The 17,441-nt window shown below is 42.7% G+C and overlaps 1 protein-coding gene across 1 annotated transcript in view; it reads left to right on the top strand.

The window, feature by feature from the left end:
• Positions 1 to 526: 526 nt before the first annotated feature.
• Positions 527 to 17,441, top strand: part of LOC126187678 (tryptophan 5-hydroxylase 1) — a 245,941-nt gene continuing 229,026 nt past the window's right edge. The window contains exon 1 of the mRNA XM_049928912.1: positions 527 to 641. Within this exon, the coding sequence (XP_049784869.1) occupies positions 540 to 641 (102 nt within the window). The 5' untranslated portion in view covers positions 527 to 539. The remainder of the gene's footprint in view (positions 642 to 17,441) is intronic.

Genomic DNA, 17,441 nt, shown 5'->3' with positions numbered 1-17,441 from the left:
AGCCGGGAATCGAACCGGGGCCGTTAGGTATGAGATTCCGTGGCGCTGACCACTCAACTACCAGGGGCGGACACACTTTTAATAAGCGCTATTGATAAATGTACGTATTACCGCAGGAAAAATGACGAAACTTTAAAGCAGTCGTGGTTTAGAGCACGAAAAAGGTAATTAAAATCAAGAAGTTGAGAAGTATTTCGGGCGCCGTCTCCGCATTGGCAGTCAAAGATAGCGGCCGTCGTTGGTACTTTTGCGCTTACCAGAAGTGGCAGGAGGCTGCAAGAAAGTGAATGAATTAGCTATCGAACCGAGGGCCCGTCCATCCATTGAGTGAAGCGGCGGGAGATGAGAAGCAGCACACTTGCAATCCGCGAGAACAAAGCGGCCGCGTGGCGCCCGTAGTGGGGGTGGGTAGCGAGGGCCGGGGGGGATGAGGGGAGCGAGGGAGGCGGGCGGCGGCGGTTGCGGGGGCGGCGCGGCCGGCCTTTAAAGGCAGCCGCGCGGCGCGCCGGCGGCGCCAGTGCAGCGTCCGCCAGTCCGCCATGAGCGCCTCGGGCAAGGGTCTGCTGGGCCTGTGGCTGTACCGCTCCGCCGGCGGCCAGTGGGCGCTGAAGGAGGGTCCGCCCGTCACCGCGCGGCTACAGGTACTCCACTAGCGTCAGTAGCGCGCCTGACGTAGTCGACTCGTTTCCAAATCGTCTCACTGTCAGTCAGATGGGCAACTGCCAGAAACCGAGCCAGTTTTAATAAACGTCAGCAATATATTTGAATAAAATCCTTTTTGGCCTCAGTAGGCGTCATTTTAAAACTAAAACCGATATTTCGACTGTCTTTCCAGAGTTTCTCTTCTGGGCGACTAAATTCTATTTGGTCTCCCTGAAAATAACAGCGGCAAAAACGGTCGAAACGTCGGTATTAATAGCGGTATCAATATCAAAATGACGCAGCCTAAAGGACTAAGGGATTTTACGGAAATACATTTATATTATTTACTTTAGTTCACTCACTTTAGTATCCCTAGAGATGACCGCTGCAAAGGTGGTCGAAACGTATGCTTTAATAGCGGTTTTCCTTCCAAAATGACTCGTCCTAATGCCCATAACAATTCTAGTGCAATTCATTTACACAGTTTAATAAAACTGACTCAGTTCAGTGCTCCTGAAGAAGACCGCTGCAAATACGGTCCAATGTCTAGCTGGTTAGTGGCTTTTTGTTTCGAAACGACTCTGCCTAATATCTAAAGAAATCAAATTCATTTACATACTTTACTAAAATTAAATCAGTTTGGTCACCCTAAGGAGGATCGCTGTAAAGACGGTCGAAACGTCGCTATTAGTACTGGTTTCTGTTTCAAAATAACTCACCCTAATGCCCCAAAGAATTTTATTCGAATACATTTACATCTTTAGTGAAACTGGATCAGTTTAGTCTCCCTGAAGAGCTCTGCTGCAAAAAATGTCCATTTTATTGTGGCAGGGAGCTACATCAAGAAGTTTCGAATTATTTCAGAATAAAAGCGGGCAGCGACAAGTTGAATAACCTTGTATTGGAATATGCCACGTCATTTAAAACTGTAAACATTATTAAAACGGAATTTCGATCTATTTCAGAATGAAAAGAGTCTTGGTTGCGAGGTTATTTAATGTCAATGACGCATTTCACACTTTTTGGGCACCATCAGATTGTGTAGAAGTAGCCGGATATGAAACCTATCCGTCATAAAGCTATACAAAATCGAAAATGTCACTGTTTCGTCCATTTTCCATTTTGTGCGTCTTTATGAAGGATGGGTTACGTATCCAGGTACTTTGTACCATCTGATGATGCCCCAAAGGGTGAAACGCGTCGTTTAAATTAAATAACTTCACAACCAAGATTGTTTTTACTCTGAAATAGGTCGAAACTCGATTTTAATAATGGTTATAGTTTCAAAATGACGCGACAGATTTTCCTAAAGATGTTTACTGAACTTGGCATTCATATAAGTATAACTGAAATTTTACTTACGAAGCCGGTTTGATAATTTTAGTAGATCTGAAACAATACAGTGAATCTATTTTACAAGTTCATCTCCGTCGATGTCAATTCATTTAGTCTAATTTTCTTAAAAATTCAATTTTTACTCCTTCGACGAAGGAAATTGCTTCGAACAGTAGCGTAATACTCATTTACAGCACAGAAAACTCTCACATCGAAAATTTCTTCCCTACGAACATTATGGTGGTCCGTTGTAAAGTTAGATGAAAAGTCAGTTTTAATATCGGTTTTACTTTATAAACTTATGCGGCCTACTGCTCGAAAAAGTTGCTTCAAATTTTTACTAGCGGTGAACGCTTTTACGCTGGTAGAAATTTAATTTAATCGGACGGACTAGTACGATAAAAATTCATCGTGATGTCCATCGAAGTCAGTTCGGCTGGTCCAGTCATCATAAGCTCTTTTTCCCATTACGAAGAAATTTGCTCTCCAACTTCGACTTATTAATCGTTTGCAGAACAAATAACACGTTACAATGAAAATTTATTCCTTCTAAATTTTCCAATAGTGTAAACTGTGAAGTTAGTGCTAGTAAGGACCTCCTTCGAAGCACAGGTGGTGTTGTTTTGCAATCCCGACGACTGATCTGTGCAAAGCCCAATTGTCGTGCTGCAATGATATTTCAGTTGTCTACACATGCGGCCTGATAACATTGCTTACTAGGAGCTGGTCACTAGTTTTTTTATGGTCTTAAAGATGCCTAAGAAGTCGCCATCCCTCCACCCATCACAAACGACAAATTTACTTCTTCAATTTTTTTTAATGACCTTTCGCTTCCACCAGCGTATTTTTTACAATGCAGGTTTGTCTCTGGGATGTATAAGTGAATCCACATTTCGTTTCAGCCATAGAACGACGACTTTCCCCGAATGTTGTTGATCAGTCGCACATTCCAATATCCAGAGCTTGATTCAAGATACCACAATTACTAAATTTTCCGGTTTATTAAGTCTTACAGGTTTTCTAGATAAAACCAACGTTTCGTCACCGTCTGAGGAGGACGTCATGAGGTAGTGGCTACATCCAGTCAGCAGCAGGCCACAGTGTGCAGGTTACACCCCCCCCCCCCCCCACTCGCTTTCCCCAGTCTCCTCCCTAGTCACCCTTCCATAGAATATGTCCTCGGAGGCTGGGAAGGAAGTTGGATTTATCACGAAAATCCATTCCCTCACAGCTCAATAGTAATAGGTGAAAAAGGTGTGATATTTCTGGCTTGAAAAGTTATATTTTACAATTTAGGTCACTGCCTATGAAGATAAGATGTTCGCTATGCGTACCACGACAACCACCTCTCTACCCTAAATTTAGTCTGTCAAGAAAACATATTTTCAATGAAAATTTATTTATGACTTTTTGAACTAAAATGCTTACTATTCATATCACAACAACAATCTCACTAATCTAAATGTGATGACTTGTCACAAAAATATTATTTTCAATGAAAATTTGTTAAGAAGAAGGCTATAGTCCGGAGTCCGGAAAGCGTCAATTTCGTAACGCTTGTGCTGTCAAGCCTAATTTCACTCTTTCAGTAACAAACACAATTTAATAAAAATATTTATCCACGCACGAAAGCTGATCTCTTCATTTTCCATGAAGAGTGCAATACCGATCAATTATATCGATTGCGCAACGAACAGTTAGTTGAGCGACGTAGATATTTCAGGGTTTAAACAATATAGCAACAGGAATTCCGATTATCAACAGTCACGACACTTAGCAGGTTTCCGGTATTTGATGTGCATTAATCAAACTTTAGCAAATAGTGATTAACCCAGCCGGCCGCGGTGGTCTAGCGGTTCTAGGCGCGCAGTCCGGAACCGCGCGACTGCTACGGTCGCAGGTTCGAATCCTGCCTCGGGCATGGATGTGTGTGAAGTCCTTAGGTAGTTCTAAGTTCTAGGGGACTGATGACCACAGATGTTAAGTCCCATAGTGCTCAGAGCCGTTTCGTTTGATTAACCCAACCAGAATCTTCAATATTGTTGTCAATGGAGATCCATTAACTGAAGGAAAAGTTGACCGTGCGTACCTCAAGGCATTGTGTTAATATCATACTTATAAAATATCTTTCGGATAATATGTACTACTCAGTATCCGTGGACGTTCGCGTCGTTGGAAAATTAATACGACATGCAAGTAGTCATGCAATAGATTTATCGCTTAGTTTAATTTTAGATGCCGCTCATCTACATTTGCATGTGTACTACGGAAGCCACATTACGGGTTGAGGTGCACGGTACTTTTTTGTACCAATGACATTGCCCCCTATCCTGTTCCAATCGGCAAAGGTCCGCGGGAAGAACGTTCGTTGGGAAGCCTTCGCATAAGCTCATGCCTGTCCCATTTTACCTTCGGGGTCTTTCCACGAGATACACGTGGAAGGTTCCAATATATCAGTGGACTCTTCTAGAGAAGTACTCTCTCGAAATTTTAACAATAAACCACACAATGGTGCACGACGCCTCTCTTGAGTATCTGCCACTGGAATTGGTTGAGCATCTCCGTGACGCTTTCGCGTTTATCAGATGAACCAGTAACGAAAAGCGCCATTCTTCCCTCAGCGGCAAAATGCTCCTATCGGAGCACAAAAAAGGCGGATAATCTCCTGTTTAAAAAGCTGTGAGAAACGTGGGGTACCAGCTGTCTCCTTCTACCTTCCCCAACACCTTTAAAATTTTTCACAAAAATTCTGGCATGCGAACATAGTCGCGCTCTTTTTAGCGTGCAGCTCACCTCTTACTCCTACAAGCTCCCATAACTGCACCTCGCTCACATTCACACGTCTGTGTAAGTTACTAACGCGCATCCACACTCACTTGCCCATTTTCTCACTCAGTCATTCAGCCCAAATCAGTATCGCTATCTCTTTGTGTCTCTCTGTTTCCTGTCTCACAGCCACATTCTCCTTCGTCCTGTCCTACTACTACTGTTTCCTCTTACTGTCCATGTCTCCCTCTTGCTCTTTTTTTTTTTTAATGCTACTACCTAATTCAGTCCTTCCACATGCTGCTGTCTCTTCTCCCCCTTCCTCGTTGTCAGTGTCATAGATTATCTCTCATTATCACTGGCTCTCACCCACTTACACTTTCTCCTTCTTTTTATTACTCTCCCTCTGACGCTGTCTCCTTCGCTTTTTTTCTATCACTGTTCTGTCATTATCAACTATATTCCACTGCCACTGTGCCCCTAGTTTTCTCTCACACTGTCACCGTCTCCTTCGCTCTTTCTGTATAGCAACCACTGTCTACTACCTTCCACTAATACTCATTTTATACCACTGCCACTACCCCTTTGTCTGTCAGTATGAAAAAGTGCGAATATGTTCCCAGGCTAAAATTTTTGAGAATATTTTTAAAGGTGTTGAGAAAAAATGAGGCAGTTTCATTCAGTCTTTGAAACAGGGGCATATTCGCCTTTTTTGTGCTCTGATACGAGCATTTTTCCGCTGGTTTTCTTATCTTCCCTGCCACAGCAGGTCACGTAACTCATATGAGAAGAACTTTATGCTTCAGTAAAATATTGTTGATTTACTTCAGTTGGATTGAAATAATGCAAAACTAATTTTACTCTCCAGACCGGGTTTCAAATGCGCAAAAACATTTCATATGCTTTAGTACACACAGAACCCCAGAACGCTTCTGATGATAAAGGAGACAATTTACAGCATATTTCTCCGTTCTGCATCACTATATAAACTACTTCTTCGCCTCACACCGGGTTTTATGTGCATATTTTACGTGTACAAGCAGGGTAACTTTGAACTTCTGTATCTCGGAAACGGATAAAGATATCAGGAAAAGATGATATTAGATTGACGAGTAATAGTCATGTATAGATTCAACGAATAATTTGTAGGCTACCTTCTTCGTTGGGTGACGACACTTCCTAAGGATTCTTCCAATGAATCTGTCGGGCATCTGTGTTACCTGGAATTGGTTTTATGCTTGCGAGATTCCCCTCACCCCCCTCTGTCCCTCTCCTTCTCTCTCTTTCGATTGATACACTGAAGAGCCAAAGAAAGTGGTACACCTGACTAATATCGTGTAGGACACCCGCGAGCACGCAGAAGTGCCGCAACTCGCCATGGCATGGACTCGACTAATGTCTGAAGTAGTGATGGTGGGAACTGACACCATGAATCCTACACGGCTGTCCACAAATCCGCAAGAGTACAAGGAGGTGGATATTTCTTCTGATCAGCACGTTGCAAGGTATCCCAGATAAGTTCAATAATGCTTATGTCTGAGGAGTTTGGTGGCAGGTGGAAGTGTTTAAACTCAAAGAGTGTTCCTAGAGCCACTCTATAGCAATTCTGGGCGTGGGGGGTGTCCGCCGGAATGCACAATGGACACAAATGGATGCAAGTGATCAGACAAGATGCTTACATACGTGTCACCTGTCAGAGTCGCATCTAGACGTATCAGAGGTCCCATACCACTCCAACTGCATACGTCCACCATTTCAGAGCCTCCACCAGCTTGAACAATCCCCTGCTGACACGCAGGGTCCATGGATTCTCGAGGTTGTCTCCATAACCGTACACGTCCATCCACTCGATACAATTCGAAACGAGATTCCTCGGACCTGGAAATAAGTATCCAGTCATCAACAGTCCAATGTCGGTGTTGACGAGCCCAGGCGAGGCGTAAAGCTTTGTGCCTTGCAGTCATCAATGGTACACAAGTGGACGTTTGCCTCCGAAAGCCCATATCGACTACGTTTCGTAGAATAGTTCGCACGCTGACACTTATTGATGGCCCTGCATTGAAATCTGCGGCAATTTACAAAAGGGTTGCACTTCTGTCAAGTTGAACGGTTCTCTTCAGTTGTCGTTGGTCTTGTTCTTGCAGGATCTTTTTCCGGCCGCAGCGATGTCTTAGATTTGATGTTTTACCGGATTCCTGATATGCATGGTACACTCATGAAATGGTCGTACGGGAAAATGTCCGCTTCATCGCTACCTCGGAGATGCTGTGTCCCATCGCTCGTGCGCCGACTATAACAGCATAACAATTTGATGACTGAAATCGAACAATTTTTATTTTAATCTATAAAACTGAATTCATTTACGATTAGCGGTCTCAAAATGAAAGAAATAAAATAAAAGCAGTTTTGACATGAACAATTCGTCAGCAAGTTCATATGCGCGAGTAGTAAAGCTAGCAGTAGATCTGTTCATACAGCGAACTCCTGTACAATGCAATAATCAAACGTGAGCTCTCAGTTTCAAAGTCCGAACTTCATGAAAATCGGAAATTTAAGTTTATTAAATGATTGTGTAGTCAGTGAAAATAGGCAATAAAATTGTCCATTAATAACTATTTAACTTACTGGCAGATCAGAACTGTGTGGCGGACCAGGACTCGAAACTGCGACCTTTGCCTTTCGCAGGTAAGTGTTCTACCGACAGAGCTATCGAAGCATGAATCACGACTCTCCTTCACAGCTTTACTTCCGCCAGTACGTCATCTCCTACACTTCACAGAAGTTCTTGTGCATACCTTGCAGGAATAGCATTCCTGGAAGAAGGAATATTGCGGAGACATGACTTAGCCACAGCGTGGGGATTGTGTTCAGAATGGATTTTCGCTTTGCAGTGGAGTCTGCGCTGTTATGAGACTTACTGGCAGATTAAAACTGCTGCCAGATTCGAATCATGGTCCGGCACTCAGTTTTAATCTGCCAGGAAGTTCCATATCATATATAAACGCACATTCAGCTGCAGAGTGAAAATTTATTCTGAAAAAAATAGAAACTATCTGTTTAGTTTCTCATTAAGCTACCAATTCGCTGGCTTTTAGCTCGCAATTTAAACAGGCTTTATTTAGTTCACTCCAGCGCGTCGCGACACACCGAGAAACGTAATGCTTCAGCTCGCTAACACCCAACGAAAGGTAAATTTCTCGCAGTATCCGAACAGCTATCACCTTCGAATGATGAATTAAGATAAAGGCTGAAACATAGCGTAAAATTTAAGTCTTTCAATTCGGCAACGCCAATATTGCAGCACAAAAATCCCTCTCCAGCGCTGCCTATTGACGAACTTTTAGCCGAGACTGCAACCACAACTGACAAAGAGATCACACCAAGTGCCATAAACCGATTTCGTAAGAACTTCGTTTAATGGAAGAAGGGTCAAAGTAAGCAAACACATGTTTCGGCTTGTCCGTAGATATTCGAAAGTTTCTGAGAAAACGACGCACAAAGTTCTCGAAACATTTTAGATGCCTTTTATGGCACTTGAGTATAACTGGCGCGTTGGTAGCTGGGTAGCATGGCAGTTTCTCATTTCCATGTTCGGAACCCGACTATTGTTCTTTTTTTCGTTTATTTACCTATCTCCACAGAAGGTTAATAGATAAACGTTTCTTATGAAATTAGGGGATACATGAGTGTTATAAAGATTGTAAAATTGCAACTAGGTTTCACAATAGGTGTCACACATTTATTACATAATATATGTATGTATGGTCCTTTGCTGTCTGTTCGCTTTGAGAACTAATTCAAGAACTATTTGTCTCCTTACTTATTCCATCAAGATGGCGAAATCAGCTGGGTAGATTGAACTCAAGACCCTCCTTGCTGGATTTCAGAAAGACGGGTATACTTGCTGACCTATTGAAAGGCTCTCTTCCGGAAAGAGTACCCAACACCGCCATTATTACTGACAAGATACACAAGAGGAATTTTACTGGAAACAATTTCAAAATTTTCTCATTCATTTATTGTTTTACACATTCGTGTACAAAAGCAATAATCGGGTTTCGAACACGGGGCGTGAAATTGTGAATTCGCGGGGCTAGCTACAGTGTCATCACTGCCACAGAGCTAATCGGCTGCTAAAAAAGCACATAAATTGCATCCAAAAGCTTGACCGTCGTTTTCTCAGAAACGGTCGAGTATCTAAGGATAAGTAAACACGTGTTCGCTTATTTTGACCCCCCTTCCACTGTGTGAAGTTTCTGGGAAATCGGGTTATGGAACTTGCTGTGTTCTTGTCGTGAGTCACAAAAGACCCCACAGCACTGGCGTGCTTTGCATCGTTGATTTCACACTGCCAAGATTGTTTCAAGGAAGCTGCTGTTACGGTACATAGGAAAATCCTTTAAAAATAGACTGTTCAAATAAATTTAGTATTGCTATTAAACACATTGAATACTGAAAATTCACCAAGGCAGGAAAAGGGTATAGCAAGTTCCTACACTATGCTGACTTCATAATAGATGATACTGTGGAGGATTGGATATTCTGGCTTAATTTGTCTAAATGTAAAATTATTTTTTGTTTTTAAGCTTAAAACTATTTACTGGATCAAAGCTTAGCTCTCGCAGGTTACAGTTTAAGCAAGTATATTTCATCTACCAACTCGTTAATTTGTTAAGGAAATTGGGGTAAATGACAATTATTAATACCGCTGTAAACTGCGTAGTTTTTGGCATATAAAAACTTCCCAAACGGCGATTGACTCGTCTCATCGACGCGCTCAGCTTGGTAGCTTTGGAATCAACGTAGCGTTACTGGATGGTGTGACGCGAAACGTCCATGATTTCCACGTAGACATATTTTATTTCAGTGATCATTCTCGCCATAACACCCGTTTCGTTCTGTGCATGCGTGTGTGACGTGTAACGGCTGTAGGGAGATCCACCATGTGCTGACTGACCCTCGCACCTTGCTGTTTACCTGGTAGCCAGGAGCTGTGCTTGAGCTGTGCCGCTTCTGCTATCACAACCCCTTCTTTGGATCTGCTCTATTTCCTCTGTCAGTCCTATCTAATATGGATCCCTTAATGACGAGCATTGTTCAATGTCTAATGAGTGTTTCGTAACCCAATTTCTTTCTTGGCGGATTACATTTTCTGAGCAATCTTCCAATGAATATCAGTCTTGGGTCTGTCTCACTTGCGATTAATTTTGTGTGGTCGTTCTATTTCAGATCGTACCGTACGCATATTCTTAGATATTTTATGGAAGTAACTGCTTCCAGTGATGGTTCTGCAGTTGTGTAATTATAACATAAAGGGTCTTTCTGTCTGTGTATTCGCAATACCATACATCTGTTTATGTCTATTGTCAATTGCCACCTCCAGCACCAAGCGTCGATCCTTTGCAGGTACTTCTGCGTTTCACTACAATTTTCTAGCACTGCGACTTCACTGTACACAACAGCAGGGTATATCGAAGTTACTTTTACGTCTGACGATTTCTCTCCATTGAGAAAGACATTTTGTGTTTATTTTGCTAGAAACTCTTCATTCCAACCATACAGTTCGTCTCATATTCTGTACTCTCCTACTTCATTCATTATGCGGCATTGTGGAACTGTATCGAATGCCTTCCGGAAGTGAAGGAATACGGCATCTACCCGAATGTCTGTATCTAGTGCTTTCTGTGTCCGTGGACGGACAGACCAGGCTGTGTTTCATGCGGCCATTGTTTTCGTAACTCGTATTGGTTCCTACAGAGAAGATTTTCGGCCACCTCCAGAAACGTCCAATTTCTAAATTCTACGACTGACAGACGTCGGAGACATAGCCCCATAGTTCCGCGCGTCTTTTCGACAATGATTATTGGAAACAGGATTCTTGAAAACGGGTATTACCTGTGCTTTTTTTTTTTTTTTTAATCATCACGAACACTTCGCCCCGCCAAAGACTTACGATACACCACTGCTATAAGAGGGACAAGTTCTTTCGCATACTCTGTGCTGAACCGAATTGGTATCTCGTCACATCCAGTGACCTCTGTTTTTTTGCGACCATTTAAAGCAGGCAATACAGTGCGATCTTCCCCTGTGAACCAGTTTCGGAAAAAGACGTTTTGTATTTCGGCATTCTCTCTGTCGCCCTCCGTTTCGATGTCATTATGCTCACGAGTCTCTGGACTAATGACTTCCTTTTGTTTACTGATTTAAAATCAGAACAAAACTTCTTCGGATTTTCTGTCGAATAGGTATTTAGAATTAGTCGAACGTTTCACTTAAGTCTCCCCTCACGCTAATTTTGGCATCGTTAAATTTCTCTTTGTCTGTGAGGCTTTCAATATGTTTAAATTTGCTTTCGTACCAGTTTTCTAAGCTGTTGAATCACGACGACTCTTTCCCACCACTCATAATTTTGATCGGTACACACTTGTATAAAGTATATTGTACAATGATCTTGCAATTCGTGCATTGATAACTCGACGTTGTTGGTACTGGAGAAGAAATTTTCGTGGTGACCGCTCAGGTCGCTCTTGCTACGCAGAAAGGACTTGCTGCCTTCCTTTGTATTCCTAGTTACAGCCGTATTCAGTGATGCTGTGACGGTCTTATTATCAATGATTCCTTGATTTACGCTGAGTCTAAAAGTTCGGGTCTGTTTGTCACTAGCAGGTCTAATATTTTATTTTCACGAATCGTTCCACAGATAAACTGCTTAAAGTTATTTCCGGATAATTCACTTAAACAGTTTCACACGTTTCTTTCTCCTTACAACCCATCCTATTCACTGGAGTCTCCCACTCTACAGTTGGTAAATAGGAACTCTTAATCCAATCACGCTCGCATTTTGTTCAAGTTCTTTCGCATGTTCTATATAGAATCATATAGTTACCCTATAAGGCCCAGTCGCCTAACTAACCTAAGGACATCACACACATCCATTCCCGTGGCAGGATTCGACCCTGCGACCGTAGCGGTCACGCGGTTCCAAACTGAAGCGCCTAGAACCGAACGGCCACACCGGCCGGTTGGGGGAAAGTACAACTGTCCCTAATTACCGAGCGTGCGTTATTCAGAATCATGTATGAGGTGTTACACTGCAGTACTTAAAAATATTATTTTATTGCATTGCAAAACATTTTTCAGATATTCAGCAAAATATATTCTGTGAATTCAAATCTGCGGAATCATTCTCACATGCAAATCTCAATTATTGCATTTTGTATTGCATTTTCCCTATATTTAACTACCTGCATTAATATCAGTCAATAACGTATATGAATTTCTGCTCATGTGACCCCCATCTTGAAAAACTGCTAACTGAATACCAGTTCCCCTTCTCCAGGATTAAACACATAGGCGTGTGGGCTTACGGACTTTCTGAATCAACATTTACTGAAAACTACCTAACGACAAAACACTATTGGATTGAGTTGCGTAGTGATCCACACGACTAACTGCAAACAACAAAATTTGCATGCTTCTCGCATACGGTAATATCGATAATAAAGCGTACCTTCAAGCAAATAATCTTACAACAGGTCGAAACATATCCTTTCAAGTGCCCGATTCCTCCTCTGACTGAATAAGAATTTTCCGAAAGTTATCGCCATTAATATGCGATTTCCTCTTGCTGGCAGATTAGCAATGGACGTATCGATTAGAGGGGTCTTGTAGCTGAATTAAATCTGGCAGCTGAACCTGAGGAACACTGAAAGCCAAGGCACTCACGCAACAATAGCAAACGCTTTGACGCTTTATATTGCCGGATATAGGCTGTCGTCTGTCATTATTTGACACGTCACTCAATAACCTTTTACTCGCTAAGCTCTTGTGGAGGGCACTCTAGGCAGTTTAAGGTCTGTCGAAGTCTGTCAGCATGTCGATACAACGTCGTAGCAATTCTTGCTATAGAAATTGTTTTGGAATGGGATATCTAGATTTCTAGGCACGGTTTAACATTTAAACATTTCTTACAGACACAATTTAGTACATTCCCCTGCAGAGACAGTGAACAAAAGGCAGTGAACCAGGGAAAAGTGTAAGAAGTCCATTATCACTCGTATCATCTGTTAATGAATTTTTTGCGTTTGGTGAGCATACCATGAACCAAACACCCCACTACATAAGCGGTGCTCCCGATGATTCACAAATGTGTGTAATTATATCACAGTAATATACGATGGTAGTTGGGAACAAATGCTGCGATTCTTCTAGATTATTGAACAAAGAAAGATGCGGCAATAACACACTAATAAGTTCTGAAGTGACATAGCAGTATGATTTTCTGATTATACGATATTTTCCACAAGGCAGAGGTTGAGAAGTGCTAATACATAGCACTGTTGTTTGACGCTAGGATTGTGGTGATTCTAGCGGAAAACGGGTAATTCAAATTGTTTAGTCTCTTCCACAAGACGGCTTGCTTGTAGCATTCCATTCACACGCGAAAAGTAGGTGCTCGAAATAACCCTCTGATATTGCGTCACACAAACAAGTTGGGAAGCCTCTTACGCCTCTTCCGTGACTGGCGTCGTGACAGCTGAAGCTTTGTGTCAGACCGAGGTTCAAACCCGAATTACTGCTTATCGGGAACAGTTACCTGAACCATTAGGTTATCTGTGAATGTCTCCAGGACGCATACTTCCATTTGTAACTGCAGTAGCCATCTATGATTGCCAAACACTAAATTGTCACTAAAAATTCATTAAATTACATGTTCAGCAATTGTGTATTGTTTGCAGTGATACCATTCTGTGTCACAGCATCTTAATTAATTTCGCCTACATCAATTCGCTCTTTTTCATATCAGTGCATCAGATTCATTTCACACAGGTCCCCATTGCTCGGTCCCGCTTTAGCTCAACCAGTTACTGCCTTATGAGATGCACTTCGACTTCCTCTATAATGTTAGGTTGTTGAGGGCCCACTCATATATTTATTTAGCGGAAGGAACCTGCTGCTACAGTAAACAGATATCTGTTTTTAGATACGGAGTACTAGTGTCGAATTCGTGATTTCATTCGTGTCAGGGGTAATCGCTGATAGTCCTGACGACATTTAACTTGACATTTAGTCGAATATAAAGCAAATAACTAAAATAATCTGTAGAAATTCCTGTGCATTCTAAAGTGCTAGAAATATTTGTCTCATCTCTTTAAGTTCTGAGACACTGGGATAAAGACGTTACTGGGCAACGCCAGCTATTTAGCTAGTTAATGATTAATGGATAAGGATTAATGCTTACTAGAAGAGAAGATGCCAGAAATTTGAACAGGTATGCCAGAACCTTCATTCTCGTGTGTGATACACAGGAACTCCTTAAAATCCCATGTAATGGCGGAGAGCACGGAGGACCACTCACACATGTGATCTGATATCCAAACCAGCAGATTTTTGCATCACCTCCGTTCCGAGAGTTCCGGAACCTGTACAGAAAATTGAAAGAGAGATTGCTCATGAAAACTACACATTGCATTTTGTACCACCATACAGCGAGACGTTCAGAGCTGGTGGTCCATATTGCTGTACACACCAGTACCTCCAATACCCAGTAGCACGTCCTCTTCCATTGATGCATGCCTGTATTCGTCGTGTCGTACTATCCACAAGTCCATCAAGGCACTGTTCATCCAGATTGTCCCACTTCTCAACAGCGATTCGGAGCGCATCTCTCAGAGAGGTTGGTGGGTCACGTCGTCCATAAACTGCCCTTTTCAATCTATCCCAGGCATGGGTTCATGTCTGGAGAGCGTGCTGGCCACTCTAGTCGATCGATGTCGTTATCCTGAAGGAAGTCATTCACAAGTTGTGCCCTATGGGGACGCTAATTGTCATTCATGAAAACGAGTGACTCGCCAATATGCTGCCGATATGGTTGCACTATCGGTCGGAGGACGGCATGCACGTGTAGTACAGTCATTACGGCGCCTTCCATGACCACCAGTTGCGTACGTCGGTCGCACATAATGCCACCCCAGAACTGAAGCGAACCTCTACCTTGCTGCACTCGATGGACAGTGTGTCTAAGGCGTTCAGGCTGACTGGGTTGCCTCCAAACAAGTCTCCGACGATTGTCTGGTTGAAGGCATACGCGACACTCATCGGTGAAGAATGCCAGTCCTGAGCAGTCCATTCGGCATGTTGGGCGCATCTGTACCGCGCTGCATGGTGTCGTGGTTGCAAAGATGGACTTCGCCATCGACGTCGGGAGTGAAGCTGCGCATCATGCAGCCTATTGCGCACAGTTTGAGTCCTAATACGAAGTCCTGTGGCTGCACGAAAGGCATTATTCAACTTGGTGACGTTGTTGTCAGGGTTCCTCCGAACAATAATCCGTAGGTAGCGGTCATCCACTGCAGTAGTAGTCTTTGGACGGCCTGAGCGACGCATGTCATCAACATTTCCTGTCTCTCTGTATCTCCTCCATGTCCAGACAACATCGCTTTGGTTCACTAGAGACGCCTGGACAGCCGGCCGGTGTGGCCGAGCGGTTCTAGGCGCTTCAGTCTGGAACCGCGCGACCGCTACGGTCGATGGTTCGAATCCTGCCTCGGGTATGGATGTGTGTGATGTCCTTAGGTTAGTTAGGTTTAAGTAGTTCTAAGTTCTAGGGGACTGATGACAGATGTTAAGTCCCATAGTGCTCAGAGCTATTTGTACCATTTTTGAACGGCTAGACTGTGTCTGTGATACAATATCCACAGTCAACGTCTATCTTCAGGGGTTCTGGGAACAGGGGTGATGCAAAACTTTTTCGATATGTGTACATCGATGCAGCGATGTAGCAATCAGTTCAAAAAATGGTTCAAATGGCTCTGAGTACTATGGGACTCAACTGCTGTGGTCATAAGTCCCCTAGAACTTAGAACTACTTAAACCTAGCTAACCTAAGGACATCACACACATCCATGCCCGAGGCAGGATTCGAACCTGCGACCGTAGCGGTCGTGCGGTTCCAGACTGTAGCGCCTTTAACCGCTCGGCCACTCCGGCCGGCCAGCAATCAGTTAATATTCTTATTAGTAATATTGTTATTGCTGTTAATACTTTAATACTTCCGCACGTGTGATGCAATTGTTTCTTTATTCTTATTTCCGACTGTTTATTATGTGAAACTACAAATGCCATTTATAGGTTTGCAACTTTTAAATAATCGACGAGAAAGCGGACTGCCAATACAGCACTGCTATAAACTCCAAACAGTCCTTTTCCGCCGGACGGAGTGGCCGAGCGGTTCTAGGCGCTACAGTCTGGGGCCGCGCGACCACTACGGTCGCAGGTTCGAATCCTGCCTCGGGCATGGATGTGTGTGATGTCCTTATGTTAGTTAGTTTTAAGTAGTTCTAAGTTCTAGGGGACTGATGACCTCAGAAGTTAAGTCCCATAGTGCTCAGAGCCATTTTGAACCAGTCCTTTTCCATGTCAGTAACATGTTGTTCCATATAACAGTATCACAACTACTACAGTACAAAAACCGGCAATACCAGGTTTCGATGCCGGGACCTATGGTACGCCAAACTAACGCTCTACCAACTTCCCCACGGGAATTCTACGTCATGGGCCCCTCACAGTTATGCTTTTCCTGTGCTCCATAAGTCACTTGTTGCCTGTTACTTACCGTTTACGCACGTTTTCCTGGACGACAGGATTTAGTACAAAGTGTATCAGAATTTTGCTTGATACTCTGTTGATAAATTCCGTTTGTTACCAAACTGACCGATTGACATCTGGAAGTTTGGATGAGAGAGTTAAAGTGAAATCTAGTCAGGTATTACCATAGTGGAATTCTACGCACTACAAGGTTAGCGCTGTCATCTGAACACCTTTGGTCAGCATATATGATTTTTTCCACTTACTACGTCAAAACAGATTATCCTCCGCCATATTTTACATATTAGTGATATACTAGTATTTCTTCTTCTTCGTGTGTATTGAGTTATTCACATACACTCTGTTATGAACAGTACAATGAAGCAGCACTCAAAAATGGTCATCTGATATATTGTCCAAAAATACTAACCTGATATTACAAAACAGATAAAATCAGCGAGTTTTTTGCTTGAAGCATTGTGCGGAAACCATGCGCGTCCTTGAATTTCTCGAAATATGTTCTCAGCAAAGAAAAACAGTTATCGTCGTTTACACTATGGAATGAACTGCAGCTAAAGCTGAAGCTACCACAGGTGGGGCTGGTATTTGGTTTGACTGTGAACGCAGGTGCTTCAGAACGACACGCTAGTGGAATTTCAATTAACATGTGTCGCTGTTTACGAAACGATTTAAATTTCAAATCAGAGGATGCAGATAAAGCTCCATGACACAGAAATGGTGGCTTACTAATAGATTTTCTGTTAGGTGCGCAAGCAAAAACCACTTCTGACGCGCGCAGCAGGAAGCAGCCGATGTTTTCTCTTTTCTGATGTATTAACATGAGACTCATGCACCATTACTTTTTTTAACGAATTGATTTAAATGGATATTTTGCAGAAGTAGAATTATGGGTTGCCTTTTATGCTAGAGACCAAAAACCCTTTTACTGGTCGCAGACAGAAGCAATCACATAGTGCGGTCAGTAGAATTCCAGACTGATTTTTCTGCATTATTCCTGCTTACCATCCTACCGTTCGAGTGCTAATCAACGTAGTTCGTTTCCATTCCAATATCAACGTTGAAATGCATCAGTTTAGCCATTTTGTTGATGC

The sequence above is a fragment of the Schistocerca cancellata genome, chromosome 5, assembly GCF_023864275.1.
Source record: "Schistocerca cancellata isolate TAMUIC-IGC-003103 chromosome 5, iqSchCanc2.1, whole genome shotgun sequence".
NCBI lineage: Eukaryota > Metazoa > Arthropoda > Insecta > Orthoptera > Acrididae > Schistocerca > Schistocerca cancellata.
Note: the sequence above shows the minus strand (reverse complement) of the source record. Positions and strands in the feature narration are given on the sequence as shown.